We start from the raw sequence: 22123 nt of genomic DNA on the forward strand, positions 1-22123 counted from the left end.
CTTTCCATTTTCCTAACCTATTAAGAAAAAGTCATTAATTTTTTTCTGGGATTGCTCATTTTACAGGCAGAATTGTCATCCTTATATTGCTCTTGCTCTGTGCTTCTTTTCCTGTCATCTACAGCTGTGCTTGGTATCTGTGCAATGTGCTGGACCAACCATGGCAGTAGACATCATGATGACCTTTACTGAGGAAGTATATTTTAGAGAAACTTTAACATAAAATATACTAATAGATGAGTTTTAAAAAAATTAAGAAAAAACAAACAAGGACTCATTGCTGTGACATCAGCATTTTCTTGAAATTACACTTCATCCCAGACAAATACCTTCTTTGGCACACTTGTTGAATGTTTTTGCTCACATTCTTTCATTAAGGCAGTCCCCTCCAGACACACGCGTAGTGTTTAATCCTCTATGGATGCTTTCATTGCTACTTATATGTAGTGTACAAAATCCAGTTTTATGTTAAGTAGGTGGGTTGTTGATCTGTCAGCATGCCATTCTGGATCGGGCCTTTATGAATTGTTTTTAAGCACCAAAGTGGACAATGAAAGCTTTATAGCAATGCTCCAATTAGCGGTAATCATTCTTGTTAAACTTTGGAAAAGAGCTGTAGTATGTGATGAATGTAAAGTATTCATTCCCTTTTTCTCCCCTCTCTGCATTCTCACTCTAGTACATTTTGTAAATAGCCTTAAATTGCTTGTTATTTCTGTTCATATTGCAGATTGAGAATGTTGATGTCTGCCTTAGCTTTCTGGCAGCCAGAGGAGTAAATGTTCAAGGTCTTTCTGCTGAAGGTAAGAAAAATACATCATCAACACAGATAATGGGATTCCTTTCTGAAAACTAATTTTCTTAATACAGATTACTTGCAACTAAAGACCAAACTGAAGCTGCATTGAACTGCATTGAAATACACACACACACATATATACATATAGAGACGGGGGACAGAGACAGACGTGGTTTAAACTTCCTTTCCTGTTTAATTAAAAATTAAATATGTATATGAAACTTGGGGCAATAATTTAAATTAGTAATTTACTTTACTGTATGTGGGTTCCTTTGACTTCAGTGAACGGTGATCCCTACTTTGCAAGATTTGCTAATTGTTCAGTTTTGCCTTAGCACAATTTACTGAAAGGTAGAAGGCCAAGTACTCTTTTATCAGAGATGGCAAATGCAATCGTGTTTCATTGTATAAGGTACACAGCAAGAAATCTTTGAATGAGATCTTCTGTTCTATATTAAAGTTAACAGAGAGTTCTTATCTCTCACTATCTCCATCTCGATATGATCTTAGTAGAACAGTAACATTGCTATGTAAGTGCGCACAAAAGTACAGCATATGGTGTCTTTGTCACATTATTACTCAGTTATCTGCTTAGGGGAAATTACTTCCTTAATTCAGAGTATTACATATTTAGTGCTGATATCATCTATTCTCTATTATATCTATCCATCTGCTAACGAGAATACTTAGCATTTATATAATGCCTTTCATCTGAGGCTCTCAGAGTACGTTACAAATTGAATTGACTGTAAAGTATAATTTGGATATGAAATCATGGTGTTTTACGCTATCAAATGAGAGAAAAGCCAATCATTTATTTAAAGGATAGTATATCATATCTACAGCATGCAGTAGCATGTTCTAGATGCAAACACCTTCTTAATTCTATTCTTTGTTTAATAACAATGATCAGTGCACACTGAAATTCACTCCTGCATCTCTAACTTCTGCTTTGTTTGGATAACACACTGTCAGTACCCATAGCCTATTAAAAGTATAATATTAAAAGCAGAAATATTTATTTAAGACTTTATCAGTCTTTGAAACCTAATTCTTCTTAAAATGGTGAATACACATCTCACAGTCTTTTTTTTTTGAAATTCGTATTTTAATGCTATTGTCTGTTTTTTAAATATTAAAAAATGCATTTTATTGATAAAATATTCTCACTGTTTGCAGCAGACAGATGGCTTTTCTAAATATTTTAAAGAAAGAAGGGCTTGATCCAGTATTTCCAAGACTGTTATTTAAGCCAGTGGGAGTTTTCAGTGCTCAAGTAGTGCAGGATCAGGGTGTTAGTATATAGAGATTCTGGGTGAAATTTTGGCCCCGTTAAGTCAATGGCAAAACTCCCATTGACTTCAGTGACAACAGGATTTCACTCTCTGTTTACTAGAGTAGCAAACACATTACAGATATTGCATTATCATCTAGAGTTCTATAATCACTGCATTTTGATTATTTATTTGGCTATTTTATATAGGACATTCCCTGGGGCTGTCATGAGCCAATAATTCATAATGTATATTAGAAAACAGGGATGCTGAATTAAATGCTCTAATAAGAGACAGTCCACTGGGGTCACTGAAGGCATCCTTTAAAACAAACAAACAAACAAACAAATACAAACAATGATGCTAACTGAATCTAGCAATACTTGAAAGGCAAAGCCATGGATATACCCTTCTCTTTGATTACATAATGCACTAGCATTTTTGTCCTGCTTAAGTCAGTATACAGCAAAATGGAGAAGTTCTAAAATGACATATAATGTATTGTCATTATATCTTAATTTCTGTAGATTTTTGGTAACGTTGTCCCTTTTTATTTTAAATTCTGTTGTGTCCTTAGTTTTGGTGTTTCACTATAAAATAATTATTTTGTATTAGAAAACATCTAAATTCTCTCCTAACAATTCTGTTTTCTGTTGAAACCATAAATAATAATGATAATAAAAAAATAAGGCTCAAAGTTCCTTCCAAAGAACACTGATGACACGAACTTTGAGTATTAAAATAAGGTTAAAAATCCTGGGGCAATATTATGCTCTCAGTCACACTAGTATAAATCTGGAGTAAGTCCTTTGAGACTATTGAGTTAAATGAATTTACTTCAGATTTACATCAGCGTGACTGAGAGCAGAAGGTTGACTCCCTTAAGTTTATTTCTTTAGCATGAACTAAATGTAGTACTGTACTACCATTCCTCTTTAGGAGAGGTAATTAAGGAAAAGCGAAATGTAATTCATCCGTTTTTCCTTAATAAATGCAACTTGAACTTTTAAGAGACTCTTGCACTCATTTGTCAGAATATTTATGTTTAAAGCTCGTTATCTGGATTTTATAAACTAGTAAGTCTGTTTCTTGTAATAGGCTTTGGTGAATGGTGGGTTATTCATCAGTGCATGCTGCAAACAGTCACAGGAGCAGTAAAACCTAATATCTTAACAAAGGGTTTCACAACCAGCTGCCACCTGATTTGACATTTGAAAAAGGAGATATTGAACAGAAGTAATTTTCAAAACTGTATTGTACAATCACCACTGGAGAACCCAAAGGATAATAAAGAATAAAACAGTAGCAGCAAAAGGTAATCCTTTTTTTTTCAAGTGTAAATATATACATATCTAGAAAATGCTTTTGGGTTCTTCAGTGGTCGGAGAATCTTAGCAACTTCACAGGTCTGAAAGTATGGTAATAAAAATAATTCTTTTCATTCTCTGAGTTTTTTCCAAAATCCCTGCATTATGAAGTACACACCTAGCTACACATATTTTGGGGTCTTATTCTAGCACCCTGGTTTTAGCTGTTCAATTTTTTTTAACTTTCACTTTATACTGGGAAAAAATTAACTATAATGCTGCTGCCAGCAATTTGAGTTATAACATTATTTAATCTGATTATCTAAGGGGGAGACAAGATGATCACATCATTATTCAGCATTGCATCAGGTGTAATCAGAAAATAAGTTGGAAACTGTTAGGGAGAATTTATTAGGAGGGGGGCAACTGTGGGCTATGATTCATCATTTTTTGTTAAAGGAAATGGTTTTGCAAAAAACCCTTTTCTAGTACATAGTAAATAGTTCCGGAAATGATAAGAAATAATTATTCATGTTACTCATGGCTTGTTAGCTCATTTTGACATACAGATTCTGCCTTTCTACAGAAACTTGTGAAAAGCTGTTGGTCTCATCAAACTGATAAAAGATAAAGTTCAAAACTGATCATATCCTGCTTTAGAAGTAAAAATAAATATGATTTAAGATGGAAGTGGTAGGTGAGTGGGTGTGTTTAGCTTAAAAACAGATGGAGTTTGTTTTTTCAAAGAGAAGATTCTTCTTTTATTGATCATTTCAGGTCACAAAATGTAGCCTGCTGCTATAAAATGACCAATAAACAAACCAATATCAGGTACAGAAAATAATTTTAAAGTAGAATTATGCTTAAAATGTCATCCGTGAGGTTGTCTTTTGGAAGAATGTTCTTTTTGTTTCACTGTTGTTTTTTAAATGGAGCCCACTTGCCTGAACAACAAGCCCAGTCTGACTTTAAATGTCATGGGTTCCGAAAAGAACATCACATGTAGGAAATGTTCTTCTGTACAGCTCTGGTGGTTCCATGGGAAGCTGAAGATCCTATGGCAATTTTCATAGTGTTCTGTTCAAATTCCCTCTCATTAAAATAGGCTCTAATATCTAAGGCAGTGTTTGCTATTGTTTAATGGAACAAATGCAAGTTGACTGCTATGTTTTGCCAACACATTCGTGTATGTGCCAGTAGCTGAATTATTCCTTCTTAAAGAGAAAGAAAATAGTGTGCTAAGGATATGACTGCAAAAATGCTTATATAAATTCTGTTCTAAAAAATTCATTAAGAAGTGCTGTAAAGCTCCTGCACTTTAATACATCTAAATCGGCAGGCATAATAGAGGAACTAGAATCTCCCACACGTCCTTGCAAGACAATTTAGTTTCTTGTGCTCAGTACTGTCCATTCCTAGGCCACTACCCTTTTCTCCATCAGATCTTTCCACAATACATTATACATCCACAGTGCATACTAGAATTTGGTCAACTAACAATGGATAGATGGGATGGGGGACAGCCAAGTAGACTGGATGTGTATTTATATAACCCCCTCAAAATATATATAGATGTAAAAGGTGTGTATATATATTACTAGTATCTCTGTCACCCACCATTTGAATATTCCTTCTCATTTTAGATTGTAGGTTCTTCAGAGATGAGACAATGTCTTTCTGCATGTGGATAATGTGTAGCCTATAGCCAAAATATAAATAATAATAAAGCACATACAATATACTGTATTTCCCGCTAGAAATTAAAAAAAGACCGACGTTAGGAGTAATTACAGTAGAGGTGTAAAATTAAATTCTGAACTAGAAGGAAAGAGGATTGCAACCACCTTTGTGGAAGGATTATTTATTGCAGTTTTGATGCAGTATGTCTTGGGGTTGGGGAACTGTTTTGTCCAATTCACATTCTCTAGCGGTGTGAACAATGGCTGAAAAATGGGGATATAGGGCTCAATCCTCTGAAATGCTTGATCTCTCCAGCTGGACAGCATAGCTAGCTCATATACAGTCTTTCCTGCAAACCCTGCACAGAGGTTCTATCAGAGTGTTGTGCCTGTGATGACCCCAAATTGATTAGTAACTTGCTAGTTTTCAAATATCTCTCAACTATTTTGGGCTTTATCCTGAGAGATTTTTTTCTTTAAAGGTATTTTAACTACATTTTAATCAAACCTTGTTGGATTGGGAGAATTTTGTTTAAGAAATATAAGTAACTTTTTTGCAGCTGTACTCCTGTCCCCCGTACCTCTCACAAGTCTTTATACTGATTTTAGGCAGAGGGAATGCATTGATTTCACATTTGCTGCAGATCACTTGAGCTCTTTAGGGCTGTATTGCGTTAGAAACTCTACCTGTGTTTGTGTTCATGTATGTTCATGTCTAATCATGGTAGACAGATGTGTAGTACAGTGTTAAGAACAATCTGCTACCATGTTTGCAAACCTCCAGTAACGGAGATGCTACATAAGAAGTAATGACTGATAATTAAGCAGTAATTGCAATAACAATGCAATTAAGCAATAGTGATACCTAATATGATGCTTGAATACACATAAACACATGTATATATACATTTATCTATATGTGTATATAAACACACACACATATATATATACACACCTACACATACAAAAGTGAGAGTCTAACCATGGTGTTTTCACTTTTTTTTTTAATAGAAATAAGGAATGGAAATTTGAAAGCCATTTTAGGACTGTTTTTCAGTTTGTCTCGGTACAAACAGCAGCAGCACCATCAGCAACAATACTACCAGTCTTTGGTAGAGTTACAACAGCACGTCTCTCATTCTTCCCCTCCCGCTGAAATCAGCCAGTCCAAAACACAGCAAGATATGCAGTCCAGGTAAGTCAAAGTATTTTTCTCAGCTAAAAGGGCCTTTTTATTTGTCTGTTTAAAAAAAGGCCTCACACTCTCTCTTATTGGACAGAAATTTGTAGAGGGTCAAGACCAGAAAAAGCTTGTCACTAACTAACTATTTAAAAGCCTTTAGCATTTTACGTAGCTATTACTTTGCTATACATAAGTGCACCATCGGTATTTTATGTGCCCAGGTGGTATAGTAGTTGTATTCTTTTGGAGCAGAGCTGGATGAATAGTGAATGTTTATCACCAATATTTGGTTGAATTTTTAAATATTTTTTGACTGTGTTCATGCACTTTTGTGTTTGCTGTGTAAATGTTCTGGAAGATGACTTTAACTGGCCTGGATGTTACAGGGAACAGCACATTATACGTGAATATTAGAAAATATCCATGGAAAGCAAAATGATGAATTTGTTCACAGGAGTATCTCACCGGAACCTTAATTCTTAATGCTAAACTCATCCACTTGGGGAAAAGAAACAATACTGAGTCATATGTGTGCCTAAGCAAAACCAGCTAACACACCTCATATGTAGTATATTGACCACTTGCAATGAATTTCACATGCCTACTCTCAACAGTGAGAGGCATTTGCCTAACTATGCAGTGAATAATTCCAAATAATGAATAAACAAGAAAAAATATGAAGCTATTGGAAAACAGTTCACAATAAACAAGCTCCCCTATGCTTTATTTTCAGTGAATTATGTACACAGTCTGTGTGAGTAGTTTACACTTTTTTTTCTTTTAAAGGGTCAGAAGGCTTTTCTCAGTGTTTTGTCGTAAGGGTTTGGTTTAAGTGTTAGGTATTGAAACCCATCGAATTCACAGCGATGGAGTTTTTAGCTGTTGCACTCCAATGGTTTCACAGTGTAGCTGAAAAACATATTATGAAAGGGTTGTTATATATTGACCAGGACATGCGAACTATTTTTTAAACACAAATATGTCCTTCATTTGAAAACACATTAACGCTATTAACTTTACTGGAAAAAGCAAAAGATAGTACAGACCCCACATACATAAACTCATCTGAACTGCAGCTTTTAGACCAGAGCGTTAATCTTGTAAAAGTTCAGTTTTGTTTTGCTTCATCTATTTGTTTGTTTGTTCAAATGATAGCTGCTTAATATGTGAACAACGGCGCCTGGAAAAATATGATACATTTCACTCAATACTAGATTGTAGAAGTATCAGAATGCACTAAAAATGTGTTGGTACTTATATTCATTCACATGTACAAATCTTTAAACGGTTTTGTCCCCCCTACATTAATGTTTAGGATAAATGTGTTTCCTCATCTGCTGAGAAATCGTCTACCAGATTTCAGCTCAGTGGAAATTTTTGCCTTGAAATTATGAATGCAGTAAAAAGTTTGCAGTGGAAGTGCTGGTTGGGGCATTTTGACTGTCTTATCTCATTTGAAAGGCTAAGAAAATTCAGAAATCATATTGTTTAGACTTGCCTTGGATATCAGTTTCAAAAGCACTGATCTTTTTTTGCCTTCCACTGAAAATTAAACTATATGCAGTTGTTGTTTTTTCTTGCAGAGCTCTAATTTAAACACAAAACTGATCCTGAAAGATGCTGAGCATCCTCAACTCCCATGGAAATCACCTGATAGTTGAGAGTGCGTACCACCTCACAGGAGGCAGTCAGTATCTCATAATATTGGGCCCTATGTACCTTTGCTTTTCACAAAATAAAGACTTTGCTTTTTTCAGTTTTGCCTTTCCCCTTGTGCTGGAAGTGACTTTGAATGAGGCTCCCCATGTACTCAATGTTCAGCACTCTGACAAATAGTAAGCCTTTGCTGTTGATACACTTTACACCTTGTATAATAAAAGAATTGGAAGGTTTATTATAAAGCAAGTTGTCAGGCATAGGCAGCAGTATGTCTGTATTCCTTCCTCCGCTTCAGTACTACTTTACATGCAGCATGTACATATGTGATTGTCTGAGAGACTTTGAAGGGAAAATCAAAATGTTATAAAGGATTTGGAAGAGGGTTATTACATTCTGTTATCCTGTCCTTTGCTCAACAGCAGCAGGTAAAGGCTTAATTTTAGACAGGGTGCCTTTCATTAGTAGTCGTCCAAGATTTCAACGTTTTTTGAACCGGCCGTCTCCCTGTGCTTCTTTTCTCCATTGCTACAACTTGAACTGCCTTGTGGTGTCTTTTTGGAGTACTGGCATGATGCTAGTGTTCCTAGCCAAAGTAGTGGATCAAAAGATGGATACAATAAGTGCAAAGGTCCTCCCCTGGGTTCTGTTGACTATGTATGCCTCCTTATGTTGAGAGCCATGATTATGATATATTCAGAGCCCTGATGTCTCATGCCTTCTTGAAGGATAAGAGGTACAAAGAGTTGAAGCAAGTTTAGCTGGAAGTCCTGTCCAAGTGAGGGGTCACTACTTCACTTAGGGTATGTCTACACTGCAACTAAAAACGTGTGGCTGGTCCATGCCTACTGACTCAGGCTTGCAGGATTCTGGGTAAGGGATTGTTTAATTGTGGTGTAGATGTCTGGGCTTAGGCTGGAGCCTGGGCTCTAGGATCCTGAAAGGTGAGAGGGTCCCAGAGCTTGGGCTGCTGCCTGAGCCCAAACATCTACACCTCTATTAAACAGCCCCGTAGCCCAAGACCCACAAGCCCGAGAAAGCTGGCACGGGCCAGCCATGGGTGCCTAATTGCAGTGTAGACAAACCCTTTGTGTCCTCTGCCTGAGATCCTATTGGCTGTATTGCTTCATTCCTTTACTAAATCTGTGCACAGTTGAGATTTGGTACCTGAATTTCCCTTGTATCACCTCTATCGTTTCCCATTTGGTTAACAGAAAACAAGAATTCAGTTATTATATTCACACTTACAGAAATTTGATCTCATTCCCCCAGAGATCACCTGCAATCCCATCCATCTCTTGAACTTTTTATGAAGGAGATAACATTACAACATCTCTTAGTATTTTGCAGAATAGTTTTAGTGACCAAGACTCAGGCACTTGGTTCTGAATGCCTTCTAGATCAAAGATTACCTTTAATATTTCCCTACAAATACTTGCCTTTATCTTGTTCTTCTAGTAGTTTAAGAACCTATAGAACATAGAAGAATTGACATCATGGGAAAGTCTAGTATGTTTATTAAAGTTAACACTTTTCTTTTGTTCTTGTTATGGAGGACCAACAGGACACTGTCATATAATAATGAGCCTCTAGTACTGAGGAATAAAAAATTGGTGCTCTTGAAAAATTTGCATGGAGAAAGACAGATCTATCTATCTATCTATCTATCTGTCTGTCTGTCTGTCTGACACACAGTAGCACTTTATTTGCTTGACCATGATTTTTTTATTCTAGATATATTTTCTTTTTTTTCCCATCAAAAGCAAATAATTTTAACTGTTTTCCCACATAAATTGTGGGTTTTCATCTAAAACTAAGTGACTGGAAGATTCCATCACAACATATAAGTTTCTTTGCATCTTGACACACAATGAACTTGATCCAAGGCACATTGACATTAATGGAGAGATTTCTGTTGATTTCAGTAGGATCAGATCCTTCATTCCTGTTCACTCAAAACTTCCATTAAAGTTTCTGGAAGATATGTGTGCAAAAACAAAAATAGCATTGGGCTTATTGAGTTAGATGTTGCTTGGCTAGAAGCTCAAGATGAATTAACATTAATGTTTCCACCTAAAACATAACCATTGACATATTTTTGACAAATAATTTTTAACATAGGGACTTAAAACTTACCTAGTTCATTAAATGGTAATAGGGTCTCAATAAAATGTAACATAAAATTGCCTTGCGTTGTTCCTTTTTTCTGTATTATCAGAAGAAATTAATCTGCTCCAATAATCTATCTAGTGGAGTTAACTAGATTGTGTAGTTCTATCCCCCCATACCCGATCTTCATCTTAAAGATGATTCTCATAAATATAAAATATTGTTATAAGTCTTCCTTGCAGCTATTACTTGAATATTTTCTTGCTTAACCTGCTCATGGGTAATGTTTAATGCTCTGAAAAAGTCTGTCAGTTAGAAAACTAAGGTTAGCACATTATTCATGTCAATATTAGGGACACATTCATAACATATTTTGTCTACAGCAAACGTATGCAATACATATTTTCTATTCTCTGAAGCCTATGAACCATTTTTACCCAGGAAAAATTCCTACTGATTTTTGGATCAAGATTATAGGATTGGCTCTTAGTGTGGCAGAGGCAGGATAACTAATATTTGAATGGTGTGTTTATCTTCATTCATTCATAAATAATGATTTATATAAGCCTTTACATGCGTTAAGAACATCTTTCTTCTTGTACTTGGGTTAATGGCAGTACAACCCATTTTCTATTTCTTTGTACATGTTGTTCACTAAGAGCACCTACTTGGGGCCACTGTGAAATACACCTTGTGTTTAATGGGCTGTATACATTCTACCTTTAAATGTATTTTGTGTATGTGTAAACACAACAAAATGTGTATACTGCACAAGGGATATGTTTTATATACTTTTTTTTAAACATTAACATCAACATTTAATTTTCGTTGTGTGATTTGGAGCTTTGAAAACATCTTCTATTATGATTGCAATTCCTTATTAATAATGTTTATTACTCTGCTGAGGATTATTTTACTATTTGCCCCTGTCTCGTTAGTTGTTTTCCCCAACATACACACCTCGACTGCCTGTTCAACCCAATGGTGAGAATATTTGAATGTTGGTCTCTGTGTGTTTTAGATGTATTTGTAGTTTGTGCTGAAATATACAAATACAAAAAAAAAGAAAAAAGGGAGGGATAGCTCAGTGGTTTGAGTATTGGCCTGCTAAACCCAGGGTTGTGAGCTCAGTTCTTGAGGGGGCCACTTAGGGATCTGGGGCAAAAAAAATCAGTACTTGGTCCTGCTAGTGAAGGCAGGGGGCTGGACTTGATGACCTTTCAAGGTCCCTTCCAGTTCTAGGAGATTGGTATATCTCCAATTATTAAATTTTATTATTCAAACTAATTTCATTTGTTTTTAAAAATAGATTGGATTTGAATTAAAGTAATGTATTAAAACAATCAGGTCCAGAATATTGACCATTTAAGTGAAAGCATTCAGAGATCTCTAAGTATTTTGTGGGTACATTTCAAAGTGACATAACAGAAGTGTAGTAGAAACCACAGGTTGGTGAGAAAATTCATTTTGTGGCAGTCAGATATGATAAGAAGATTGCCTAGATTCATCTTGATGAGATGAAAGTATTTAGCTATTACATGTGTTTCAGTAAAGCACTTTGAAAAGTTAACCCTTTGTAGATAGTCTACTGCTATAGAGATAAATATAGTCTAGATTATAAAAGCATTGGCCAAGATTTTAAAAAATGGGTTCCAAAAGTCAGGATCCTACATCTTTATTTCAGCAACCCGTAGCTTCTATTTGATTGTTTGCTTTGCTGTTTCATTTCCTTCATCAATGAAAATTATGAAATTATGGATGTAATAATTTCCACTTAGAAATACATGCCTCACATGAAACAGTTATAAACATGGAAAGGGAAAATACTGCCAATAGGTCATATTGAACATGATCAGAGTATAACAGTGGGTAAAATCCTGGCCCCATTGAAGCCACTGGGAGCTTTGCCACTGAGGCTAGGACTTCACAGTAGGAACGTAAGGGAGAGGCGCATACTACAAAATTCAAGTTTGATCCAGATTTCAAAGTTGATGGTGTTTGGATCTGGGCTTTTGGTTCAGGCCTTTCTATGATTGTCACTGGGCTTGAACCCACTCATGATCCCACTGAAGTCAAAGGAGTTTTGCTATCAACTTCAATGGGAGAAAGTTTGGCCTCTTTAGCAGCAGCAGAAAAGGAAGTAAGCGTCTGATAGAAACAGGTACTAGAGTGGATTTGAATCAACAAAATTGCACTTTTTAGAGAACCAACGAGGCTGCATTTGCAATCATTACAGTCCCCTTTTTTAGTAAGATTATTGTGAAGAAGCAAAAGTTTCCAGTGCATGTTTGCAGTCAGAATGTTAAAGGGGTGGCAGGATCAGGTTTGCTCTGAGAGGGGAGATAATGCACCCAATCCTGTAAAACTAGTTCAAGCCAAACTCCAAACAATGGGAGTCAGACCTGCATCAGTAGGGTAGGATTGTGCCCCCACCCCAAATGAATATACTGTAATTTGGTCTATAGACTTCTGGAGGCAGCAGTTAAGTTTCAGATTAAGGCGGCAATGTCTTGGGCTGAGAACAGAGAGAGTTAAAGGAATTTACAGTAAGAGAAGTTTCATTATCCAAAGAATAGTCAATTTATGGAAAAAAATATTAAAGATAGCAATGCCACTAAATATGAACAATATTACAAATGATTTAGACACCTACTTAGAGGAAAAATATGTGGTCAGTAATAAGCAGTAACTCAGTGGAAATTATAGACTTAGATCAGTTTTCTGACCTCCTTCCATCCCAAAGTTTCCTGTGTTCCCGCATGACTAAGTATGAGACTTTGCTGCTACAGTATCTTAGATAGGCATCTCATGATTTACTTATGATTCTGTTGTTGCTTTGAGCTTTGGCAATAAAAAAAAATATCATGGTGCTGGTGGCCTTATTTATATATGTCAATACAGATACATGACAACAATGGTTCCATTATATATATTTTTTACACCACATTTTGCTAGTGGATTCCATTATCACAGCAATACATTTAAACTTGCCATAGTGTTGATCTTTCAACCACCCAGATACTAAAATAAAACACATGTGGATGAAAGCAAAAGTTCTTTCTCATTTATGGATTAGGCAGTAGCTGGTTTCAGTGAGCTGTCAGCAAAATTCCAAAAGATGGACAAACTATTTTATCACATACAGGAATGATGTGCACAGCTTGAGCTCCAGATGGATTTTGTTAATTCGTTATATTAAAGGAACACCCTGTTTTTTTAGGAGTATAAACAAAGTTTGGTGGCTGATCTTTGTAAGCAGTTACATTTATAGCCAATACACTAAACCGAGTTTCATTTTGCTTCTTTCTCAGAAGTAATAGAGCAAATATGAAGCATGTTGCATTCACAACTTATTGTATCCTATACTATGCTAGGTACACAAATGTTAATGTAATGGCTGAGATTATGATTGTAAACAGCCCCAAATCGAAATATGAAAAGCCAGATTCTAGTCTCGGTTACATCACAGTAAATTCAGAGTAAAGGCATAGACTTCATTGTTTTTATAGGGCTAGCTGTATCTTTACAGGCCACTCGGAGTGAGTGGCGTTACATCAGTGCACCTCCTCACGATTAAGCCAAAGAATTAATTGTGGCACAGTGAGTCGCAATTCCCCTCCTGTGTCCGATCACCCACGCTGGTAAGGGCAGAGCCAAGGCTCTTCTCTTTCTCTGTCTTCTCCCCGCCAACATGATGTCAATGGCAGTATCAGCTGTGTAGCTCTTGCTCTCCCCTCCTCCCCCGTGTCCCTATATAAGCAGATGTGAGCAGACGCATAAGGCAGGGACATTATTCCCTTTTTCTCCTCTTTGTTACTTGAGTAAGGGCTATTACAATCTACCCCAAAGTAACGGTTGTCTTAGTAATGTTAACATATACTGTATATATTTAAATCCATTTGGAAGCCCATGCATAATGTAGTAGAGTGTTTAATAAGTGGTGCTTCTCTTTGTGAGCACATGATCAGGGCCGCCTAGAGGGGAGAGGGCAAGTGGGGCAATTTGCCCTGGGCCCCACAGGGGCCCCCACGAGAATTCTCCGGCCCCGGCCCCGCCTTCCCCTTCCCCGGGAGCGGCCCTGGACAGAGCTAAAGCGGTGTGGCTCCAGCAGGGCGGGGCTGCGAGCTCTGGTCCCGCTGGAGCCATGATGCTGCAGCGCTGTCCAGGGGCCAGGGCAGCTCTTGGACACGGCGCGCTGAGGCTTTGAGAGAGGAGAGAGGCAGGAATAATCCAGGAGCGGCCCTGGACAGAGCTAAAGCGGTGTGGCTCAGGTGGGGCCTGAGCTCCTCTCCACTCGGAGCCACGTGGTAAAGGGGCAGGGCTGCGAGCTCCGGGCCGACCGGCGGGACCTTAGGCCCCGCTGGAGTCACGCCCTGCACCACTGTCCAGGGCCACTCCTGGACGCGGTGCGCTAAGGCTCTGGTCGAGGGGGGAGGCGGGAGTAAGCAGCATGGCAGGGGGCTGGGGCGGTTGGATAAGGGGCAGGGAGTCCCGGGGACAGTCAGGGGACAGGGAGGGGGCAGAGGTCCTGGAGGGGTGGTCAGGGGATGGGGAAGAGGGGGAGATCGTGGGCATTCCGGGGGTCTGTCAGGACTCGGCGCGGGGGTGGATAGGGGTTGGGGCAGTCGGGACAGGGAACAAGGGGGGTTGTGGAGGTGGGGTCCTGGGGTGGTGGTTGGGGAGGAGGTGTCAGGGGGGCAGTGAGGGGACAAGGAGCAGGATGGATCAGGGATTCTGAGGTGGGCAGTCTGGGGGCAGGAAGTGGATGGGGGTCGGATAGGGGGCAGGGCCAGGCTGTTTGGGGAGGCACAGCCTCCCCTACCCTAAAGCTCATTCAGCAGTTTGAGGCTTGCAGACAGCTATTTAATACAAAGAGCCAAGTTGTTATCTTTTCTGTGGGGGAGGGATCACATGAGAAGAACAATATTCTACACCACCTATCTCCTTCCCAACCCTACCAAGGGAGACCCCACTCCCCTGCATTCCCCGAGGCTCCAGAGGGGTTAATTCAGTGGTTCTCAAACTTTTGTACTGGTGACCCCTTTCACAAAGCAAACCTCTAAGTATGACATCCTCCCCCTTATAAATTAAAAACACTTATTTTTATATATTTAACACTATTATAAATGCTGGAGGCAAAGCGGGGTTTGAGGTGGAGGCTGACAGCTTGCGACACCCAGTAATAACCTAATGACCCCCTGAGGGGTCCCAACCCCCAGTTTGAGAACCCCTTGGGTTAATTTAATTTTAGTACCCTGTGTCTATTCACATGCATGTGCTATTTTGAGCATTTCAGTTTTCACAATATAGGCTTATCCCAGATTCTGGAACAAGCTCAAATGCTCAGTTTGTGGAGTATGTACATAAGCTATACTAAAGACAAACCCACAGTAACCCTCTCCATTTTGTGAGGAACCCCATGGAGCCAATCTCTAGGAAACAGATACATTCATGGAGGTTAAGTCCATTAATGGCTATTAGCCAGGATGGGTAAGGAATGGTGCCCTAGTCTCTGTTTGTCAGAGGGTGGAGATGGATGGCAGGAGAGACATCAGTTGATCATTACCTGTTAGGTTCACTCCCTCTGGGGCACTTGGCATTGGCCACTGTCGGTTGACAGGTTACTGGGCTGGATGGACCGTTGGTCTGACCCAGTATGGCCATTCTTATGTTCTTATGTTCTAAGCTGAATGAACCCAAAGTTATGGAGACAGATATGAGTCAAGGAAGCCAGCAGAGTATCAGAAACCTGGAAAAATCTCTGACTGGATGGGCTCAGGCATTTGGTCACAAGCTGAGGTGGTTCAAAAGTTTTGGATTTTTTTTAGGCAATTTTTTTTATTATTTCTTTAAACAAACAAAGCATGCAGCAAATATTTGGCCACACACTTCTGAAACCCCAAACCATGTTCAGGTTTTGGCAGACTAATTTCACCTTTTCAATTAAAAAAAAAAACACAACAAATTTTGAAGGAAAGCAGACATTGGCCGTGATTTTTTTTCTGCTTTTTAAAAACCCCTAGTTTTTGATCCGAAAAAAGTTTTGACGGAAAATATTTGTCCAACCCTGTTAATGAGTTTTAGTGCCTTTTAGAACTAGCTGATGCTAAGAACCAATGATACCTTGTAAAGGTGATTAAGAAGTTTTCTCAAAACTGGATTTGTGCTGAGATGCGGAAGGTTTTTAAATGTTTATTTTTCCCAGGGCTGCCCGGGGGTGGGGGGAAGGTGGGGCAAGTGGGGCAATTTGCCTCGGGTCCCGCAGGGGCCCCCACAAGAATATAGTATTTTATAGTATTGCAACTTCTTTTTATAGAAGGGGCCCCTGAAATTGCTTTGCCCCAGACCCCCTGAATCCTCTGGGCTGCCCTGCACATGATGCTCTATCCCTAACCCTAGGATCTGCACTAGCTGCTTGTTGACTTCCTCCTTGACCTTACAATCAGTCTTTCAGGCATGCTGCAACGGCCAATCAATTTCAGCAGGCATTTAAAGATGGTTAAGGTAGCTGGAGTTAGATTTTGAGTGGGGGAAATGAGGGTTGTGAGATGTTTATTTGTAATTTATTTGCTGATAAGTGGTTGGTTTGTTGGGAGGAGAAATGTGCTTGCTATTTTGATGTTGTTATCTTTTGGTATTGTATTTTTTAATTAATGGCAAGGGAGTAGACTAGGCATTCTTTCATGTTATTCTATTGAAACCCAATCCACTAAAATGCATAATAGCTCTGATTACTAGTTAGAAGGTTAGTTGTTTATTCAAGCAAATATGTTATGTGTAATGCAGATGGGTTTTCTAAATTGGAATAGTGATTTTCTCCATTAGCCTTTCAGTCCACTTCCTGGACTTGTGGGTTCAAATCCCATATAAGTCAGCAGAAGATGATGGTGGTCTTCTAGCTTCTGTTCATTTACTTCACATAACTACCAAGTGCATTTGCACATTTTGCATTGACTGCAAGTTTGTGCAGGAAATTACTAAAATAGTAAGTGTGTTCCTAGCCAGAGTTCACTTTGAATTAATTAAAAAAGCAGTATATGTAAAAGTGCATATCATCTGCCTTGCACTATACTTCATTCACGTTAGTGTTACCTGAATAACAGCTTCATAAGCAATAATTTTAAATTATTTTTTAAAATATCTATTCTGATGGTAAGAGTCACTTTTCCAAATGGCCTTTGAAAATGCAGCAGTAGCATTTGCAGAAACACCCATTCATGTGCTTCAAAATCCACCAATTGTGCATACAAATCAGACAGTTGAGTGTTCAAATACTCATTTGTGCCTACACTTTTTCTTTTTTTGGAGGCCCTTTTAAAAGGCAGATTTGAACCTTCAACCAAAGGGGACATTTAGGACTAAATCTCCTGCCTCTGCTAAGCCCACAAAGTCGCTCTGAGACCCTGGGGTTAGTAACCACTGGTACAGTTTATTCACAGGTTTATTCCCACCACAGTTTCACCATATACAGTTGGCCCTTCACCGTGGCAGGCAGGAGGGAAGAGCTACTTTCCAGCTTCCTCTCCCTGCCTTTTCCCTTTCTTTCTGCTTCTCCCTGGCTTCCTTCATCTGAGGCTTTTAGACAGCCCCAGGCTAATTAATCAGCCACTGTCTCTGCTTCCCCAGTTAGGGCCAGGTTACCTCCAGCCAGGTCTAATCTATTCCCCTAAATGGGAGCTGGCGTGACAGAGGGATAAATCAGCAACCCTTTGCCCAGCACACTGTCACAATGGCAAATAACAAATATTTAAAATATTAATTGTCTTTTTTTGGTTTAAGGAAACTCTACTGGTTCTTAAAGATGACAGACTGAACCTTTTGGTCATCTTCTGTGTATTCATACAGAACAGGGACAGCATGGCAGCAGCAGTAAATTATTCCCCCCTGTCATAATACACCCATGTCATTTCCATCCTCACAAGGAACAGAGGAACAAATATCGGTGTTTGGTAAATGGGCAGGGGGAGGACAATAACCGTAAGAAAAAACCTTTACTTTTTCCCAATTGTTTTAAATTTAAGCTTTCCTCTACTCCATCATTCAAAGGTTCCCCATCTCTTTTGGCTCTTCATTCAGACTTGTGGGAGGGATCCCAGAAATTCTGTCTATCTCTAGTCTCCTATTATCTGCCTTGGTGTAATTTTTATAATCGTCAGGAGTTCTTCCTCCTCCCCTGAGATATATCTGGTGTATATCATCACATCGTCCTCTGAAAACCTGAGAAAAAGAATTCATTTCAATGCATAGCAATACTGATTTCTCGTGTCAATAAATTATCCTCGCCATCTGTTTAAGAACCATAATGTCTACTTCACTGACTTCTTGTTCTTTGTGCATTTCAAACTGTAACTGTAATCTTTTCTTCACTATCAGTCCTCACAATTTAAACAAAAATAAAAAATTAATTCCATTCTGTCATCTTTCAATTATTTAATTCTACCTGCACATGCCTTATTCTCACCATTCATTACTTTTTACACTCTCTTGCTTATGTGTATTTGGCCACAATTTATTCCTCCTGTGGCCTGATCCAAAGCCTATTGAAGTCAAAGAGAATCTTTCCATTGATTCCATTGAGGCTTTGGATCAGGCCTTTACTGCATTTGCAATTAGAAGAAACAGAACCCTTAAAAATACATGCATTTCTCCTTGAGTGGTTCTCTGTTTCTCTTTGTGTTGCTCTCTGTTGCTTCACAGCATTTTCCTTACTCTTCCAAAATTTGCTCTGGTGAAATTACATCCCAATTTCCTCCTTCCTTCCTTCTTCCCAGCCCCCAGGCTGGTGTAGCATTAATTCTATTTACGAGGACCTCCCTACCCCGGTTTTACAAACAGTTACACACATGCATAACTTCGCCCTTGTGAATGCGAAGTTAAACTTGTATATAAATGATTGTAGGATCAGAGCTGTAGAGTGTTAATGCTTACCATCCCCTCCGTCTTAATTCATATTCTACCCACTCTGAAGCAAACATTGACTCTTTCCAATTATTTCTTGTGCGTAGGCGACATGGCACAGTGCTGTAACATGGCCAGAAATGTATGACTCGTTTTGTTGCTTGCTTTTATTCTCTCCTCAGTTTATGTTTACATGAATTCTTTTACTACTGTCCTTTCCCCAGCTATTATCTCTTAATATTCTCAAAGTCTCACTGCATGAGACTAGAATTACTTCATATGGTTGTGCTGCAGATACCAGTTAATGAATCAATTAGTATGTTTTGGAACTTTTGTGTATGAGATCAGATTCTCTATTCATGGAGAAAAGAAAAAAAAATCTTACTTCCACCATCAAAGAACTACATGTTGTTGTTTTTATCAATTAGTGCCCAGGCAAAAGAGATTAAGATAGAAATTAAAAACATGAATGTTTAATATACTTAAGTATGAGATGCACCACATTTATAAGAGCTAGACAAGCTGTTTAAAAAGATAGCTTATATAGTGGTCTGTGTTTTGTCCTGCTTAATAAAAAACACTCTACAACATGAGAACATGCCAAAAATTATGATATTAATTTCTTTTCATAGTATGACTCATTATTTTAGGCCCCAATTCAGCAGTCCATCCTTATACAACAAAACACTTATACATTTGCTGAATAGGGATGGATTTAGGAGCATTTTTAATTGCCTTGAGGAATTGGGGCCCTAAAAACCTCAATCTTATTTTAACATCCACAAACGAATTTGTTTTATCCAGAATGGTATGAAAGGATCCAAAAGAAGTCGGATAGAAATAAGAGGGAGCAAGAACTAAGTGCTATGCAGCTCCCCCTCTCTCCTGCCATCTGGTGCAAAAGATTCATTATACATCTGCTTCTTTTGCAGCTTTAAGACAAGAAATTAACATAGGTGCTCTGAGATAGGACCCAGTAACAGAATGGGTCTTAGTGGAACTAAAACAGAGTCAATCAGAGGTGAATGTGTATATGTATGTACACGTACATATTGCGGTATGGCTGCAATCCCGATCTGACACTTCTGCAGCACATTGTTATTTAATTGGGTGCTTTGTTTGGGTAAAAACAATTTTTTTTAAAAGGTCTTTGAGGTACCTAAGTGTACTTAATTCCAGTTGAATTAAAATTGCTAAGTTATTGTTTGTTGGCAGTTTTTAGTATTTTTTTTCTTTTTGTTATTTTATTGACATCCTTTCTTGTGTCTTTAAGGGCTGTCATTAGGGTGCCCAGACAGCAAATGTGAAAAATTGGGACGGGGGTGGAGAGTAATAGGAGCCCATATAAGAAAAAGACCTAAAAGTCAGGACTGTCCCTATGAAATCGGGACATCTGGTCACCCTAGATGGTCACCTGTCATTTCATTTACCTGTTTCGTTAATTGTAATTAAACATTTACTTTGTGGTAGTGCTCACAGACCCCAATCAGTATTGAGGCCCCCTTTTGCAGTACAAACATATACAAAGGCACAGTCCCTGCTTTGAATGATCTATGTATATCTGAAGTCACTCTGTTTTGCAAGAAGGAAGTCAATGTGGAGAAAGCATAAAAAATAATGGGGAAGCAAAAAATGCCTAGGGTAACTGGGGAAGTGGGGAGCCCTGGCTCTGTGGCAGCCTGCCTAGTGGGGAACTTGGGAGCACAGGAAGTCATGAAGTTTGAGGTCCCAGTTTGCCAGCTCCCTTCCAGGTGGGCTGCTGAAGAGCCAGGGAGCTTTCTTTTTTTTTCCCCTAGGGAAAATTGAAATTTTCTGGCAGAATTTTTTTTGATTTTGTGAAAAAAATATTTTCTACCTGAAAATCATTTTGACAGAAAATTCCCATCCGGCTATAGTGCGCACTCATCCCACCAACATGGTATGACTGTACCTTGTCATGTCAAATTCAGGTACTCAGTAGAGTGAAATGATTTTGATCCCATAAGAAAACTTTTTATTTCTGTTTTTTGTTTGCTTTTGTTTTGCTTTTTGTTTTTGTTCTTGAGTTTTTTCTCTCCCTAACCAGAATTAAAGTGTCCAGCAACTTTAACAAATCACATGGCTGATATTTTCAGAATTACAACTTACAGGACACCCATTACATTATAGATGGATTGCTACACTACCATCACACTATAAAGTAACAGCTGCTAGAAAGACTCTGTTTTTAATAAATAGTAAAGGATATAGGGAATCATTACATGGGTTTCCACTGAAGCTGGGGTTTGTCAATTTGACTCATGCTGTGTATCCAGCTTCCAATGAGCTCCATCCTTCAGCTTTATGTGCTGTATACAATTTAATGGAGCTTTCTCCTCCTCATTCCTTCCTTCCTGTACCACTCAGCTATTAATGTTCTTATGCTGTTTGTCTGCAGGCAAGCGAGTAAGCAGACAGATTTCCCTGCAGTTGACTCCAAAGTCTGCCATTAATTCAGTGTCTGCCCTTCACCCTCACTCTTCACAGATGCTCATTTGAACTGATGAGTTCATTACACTTTCCTCATTCTTCCACAGTTTGCTCTGGTAAAATTAAAATTCTGATCCCCCACCTCGTCCTCCGATGCCTTTGGTGGACAGGCATCTAAGAATCTTTTGCATTGTTACTTATGGAAACTTTTGAGCGTTTTCATGCACTTGCTAGGAGCAGTTTTTAAAGCCCATTGCCCTGCTTGCAGCTGACCTATTCTGTTTTGTTTCATTGTTTGCACCCATATCAGGCCTAAAGATCAACAACAGAAATTAGCCATTGGGATTGTTGCGCCTAGGTTAGCAGTCTCTGCTTCCTTAAGCTGCAAGAGAAAAAAAATGCTAGGGCCTCATCCAAAGCCCATTGAAGTCAATGGAAAGAATCCAGCTGATTTCAAAGGGCTTTGAATCAAACTCTTAGTACTTTGTTCAAACAGAAATTTCCTAATGATGCAATGCAGTACTGCTGCCCTCGGTCTTGTGCCTATCTCTTAGGCTGCATTGACTGCCATTTTTGTAACTGTTACAACCAGTTTTGATGGGACCAGTTAGCCAAAAAGTCAGAGCCTTGTGGGTTGTTGCAGTTAGGAGGAAAAATTTATGATGGAGTCATGTGTTGTTGGGGTTTTTTTTGATGCAGTCCTTGTCTATTTACAAAGTGTGTACAACATCCCGTTTCCTGGAACATGGCAGGAATCAAACAAGAGACTG

At 38.6% G+C, this 22123-nt stretch overlaps 1 protein-coding gene across 1 annotated transcript in view; it reads left to right on the plus strand.

Moving 5' to 3' along the window:
* NAV3 (neuron navigator 3) overlaps positions 1–22123 on the plus strand; it is a 248514-nt gene that overhangs the window by 26978 nt on the left and 199413 nt on the right. Inside the window, exons 3-4 of the mRNA XM_044988256.1 lie at positions 731–803; positions 6071–6254. Of these exons, the coding sequence (XP_044844191.1) occupies positions 731–803; positions 6071–6254 (257 nt within the window). The remainder of the gene's footprint in view (positions 1–730; positions 804–6070; positions 6255–22123) is intronic.

This window comes from Mauremys mutica, chromosome 1, assembly GCF_020497125.1.
Source record: "Mauremys mutica isolate MM-2020 ecotype Southern chromosome 1, ASM2049712v1, whole genome shotgun sequence".
Lineage (NCBI taxonomy): Eukaryota > Metazoa > Chordata > Testudines > Geoemydidae > Mauremys > Mauremys mutica.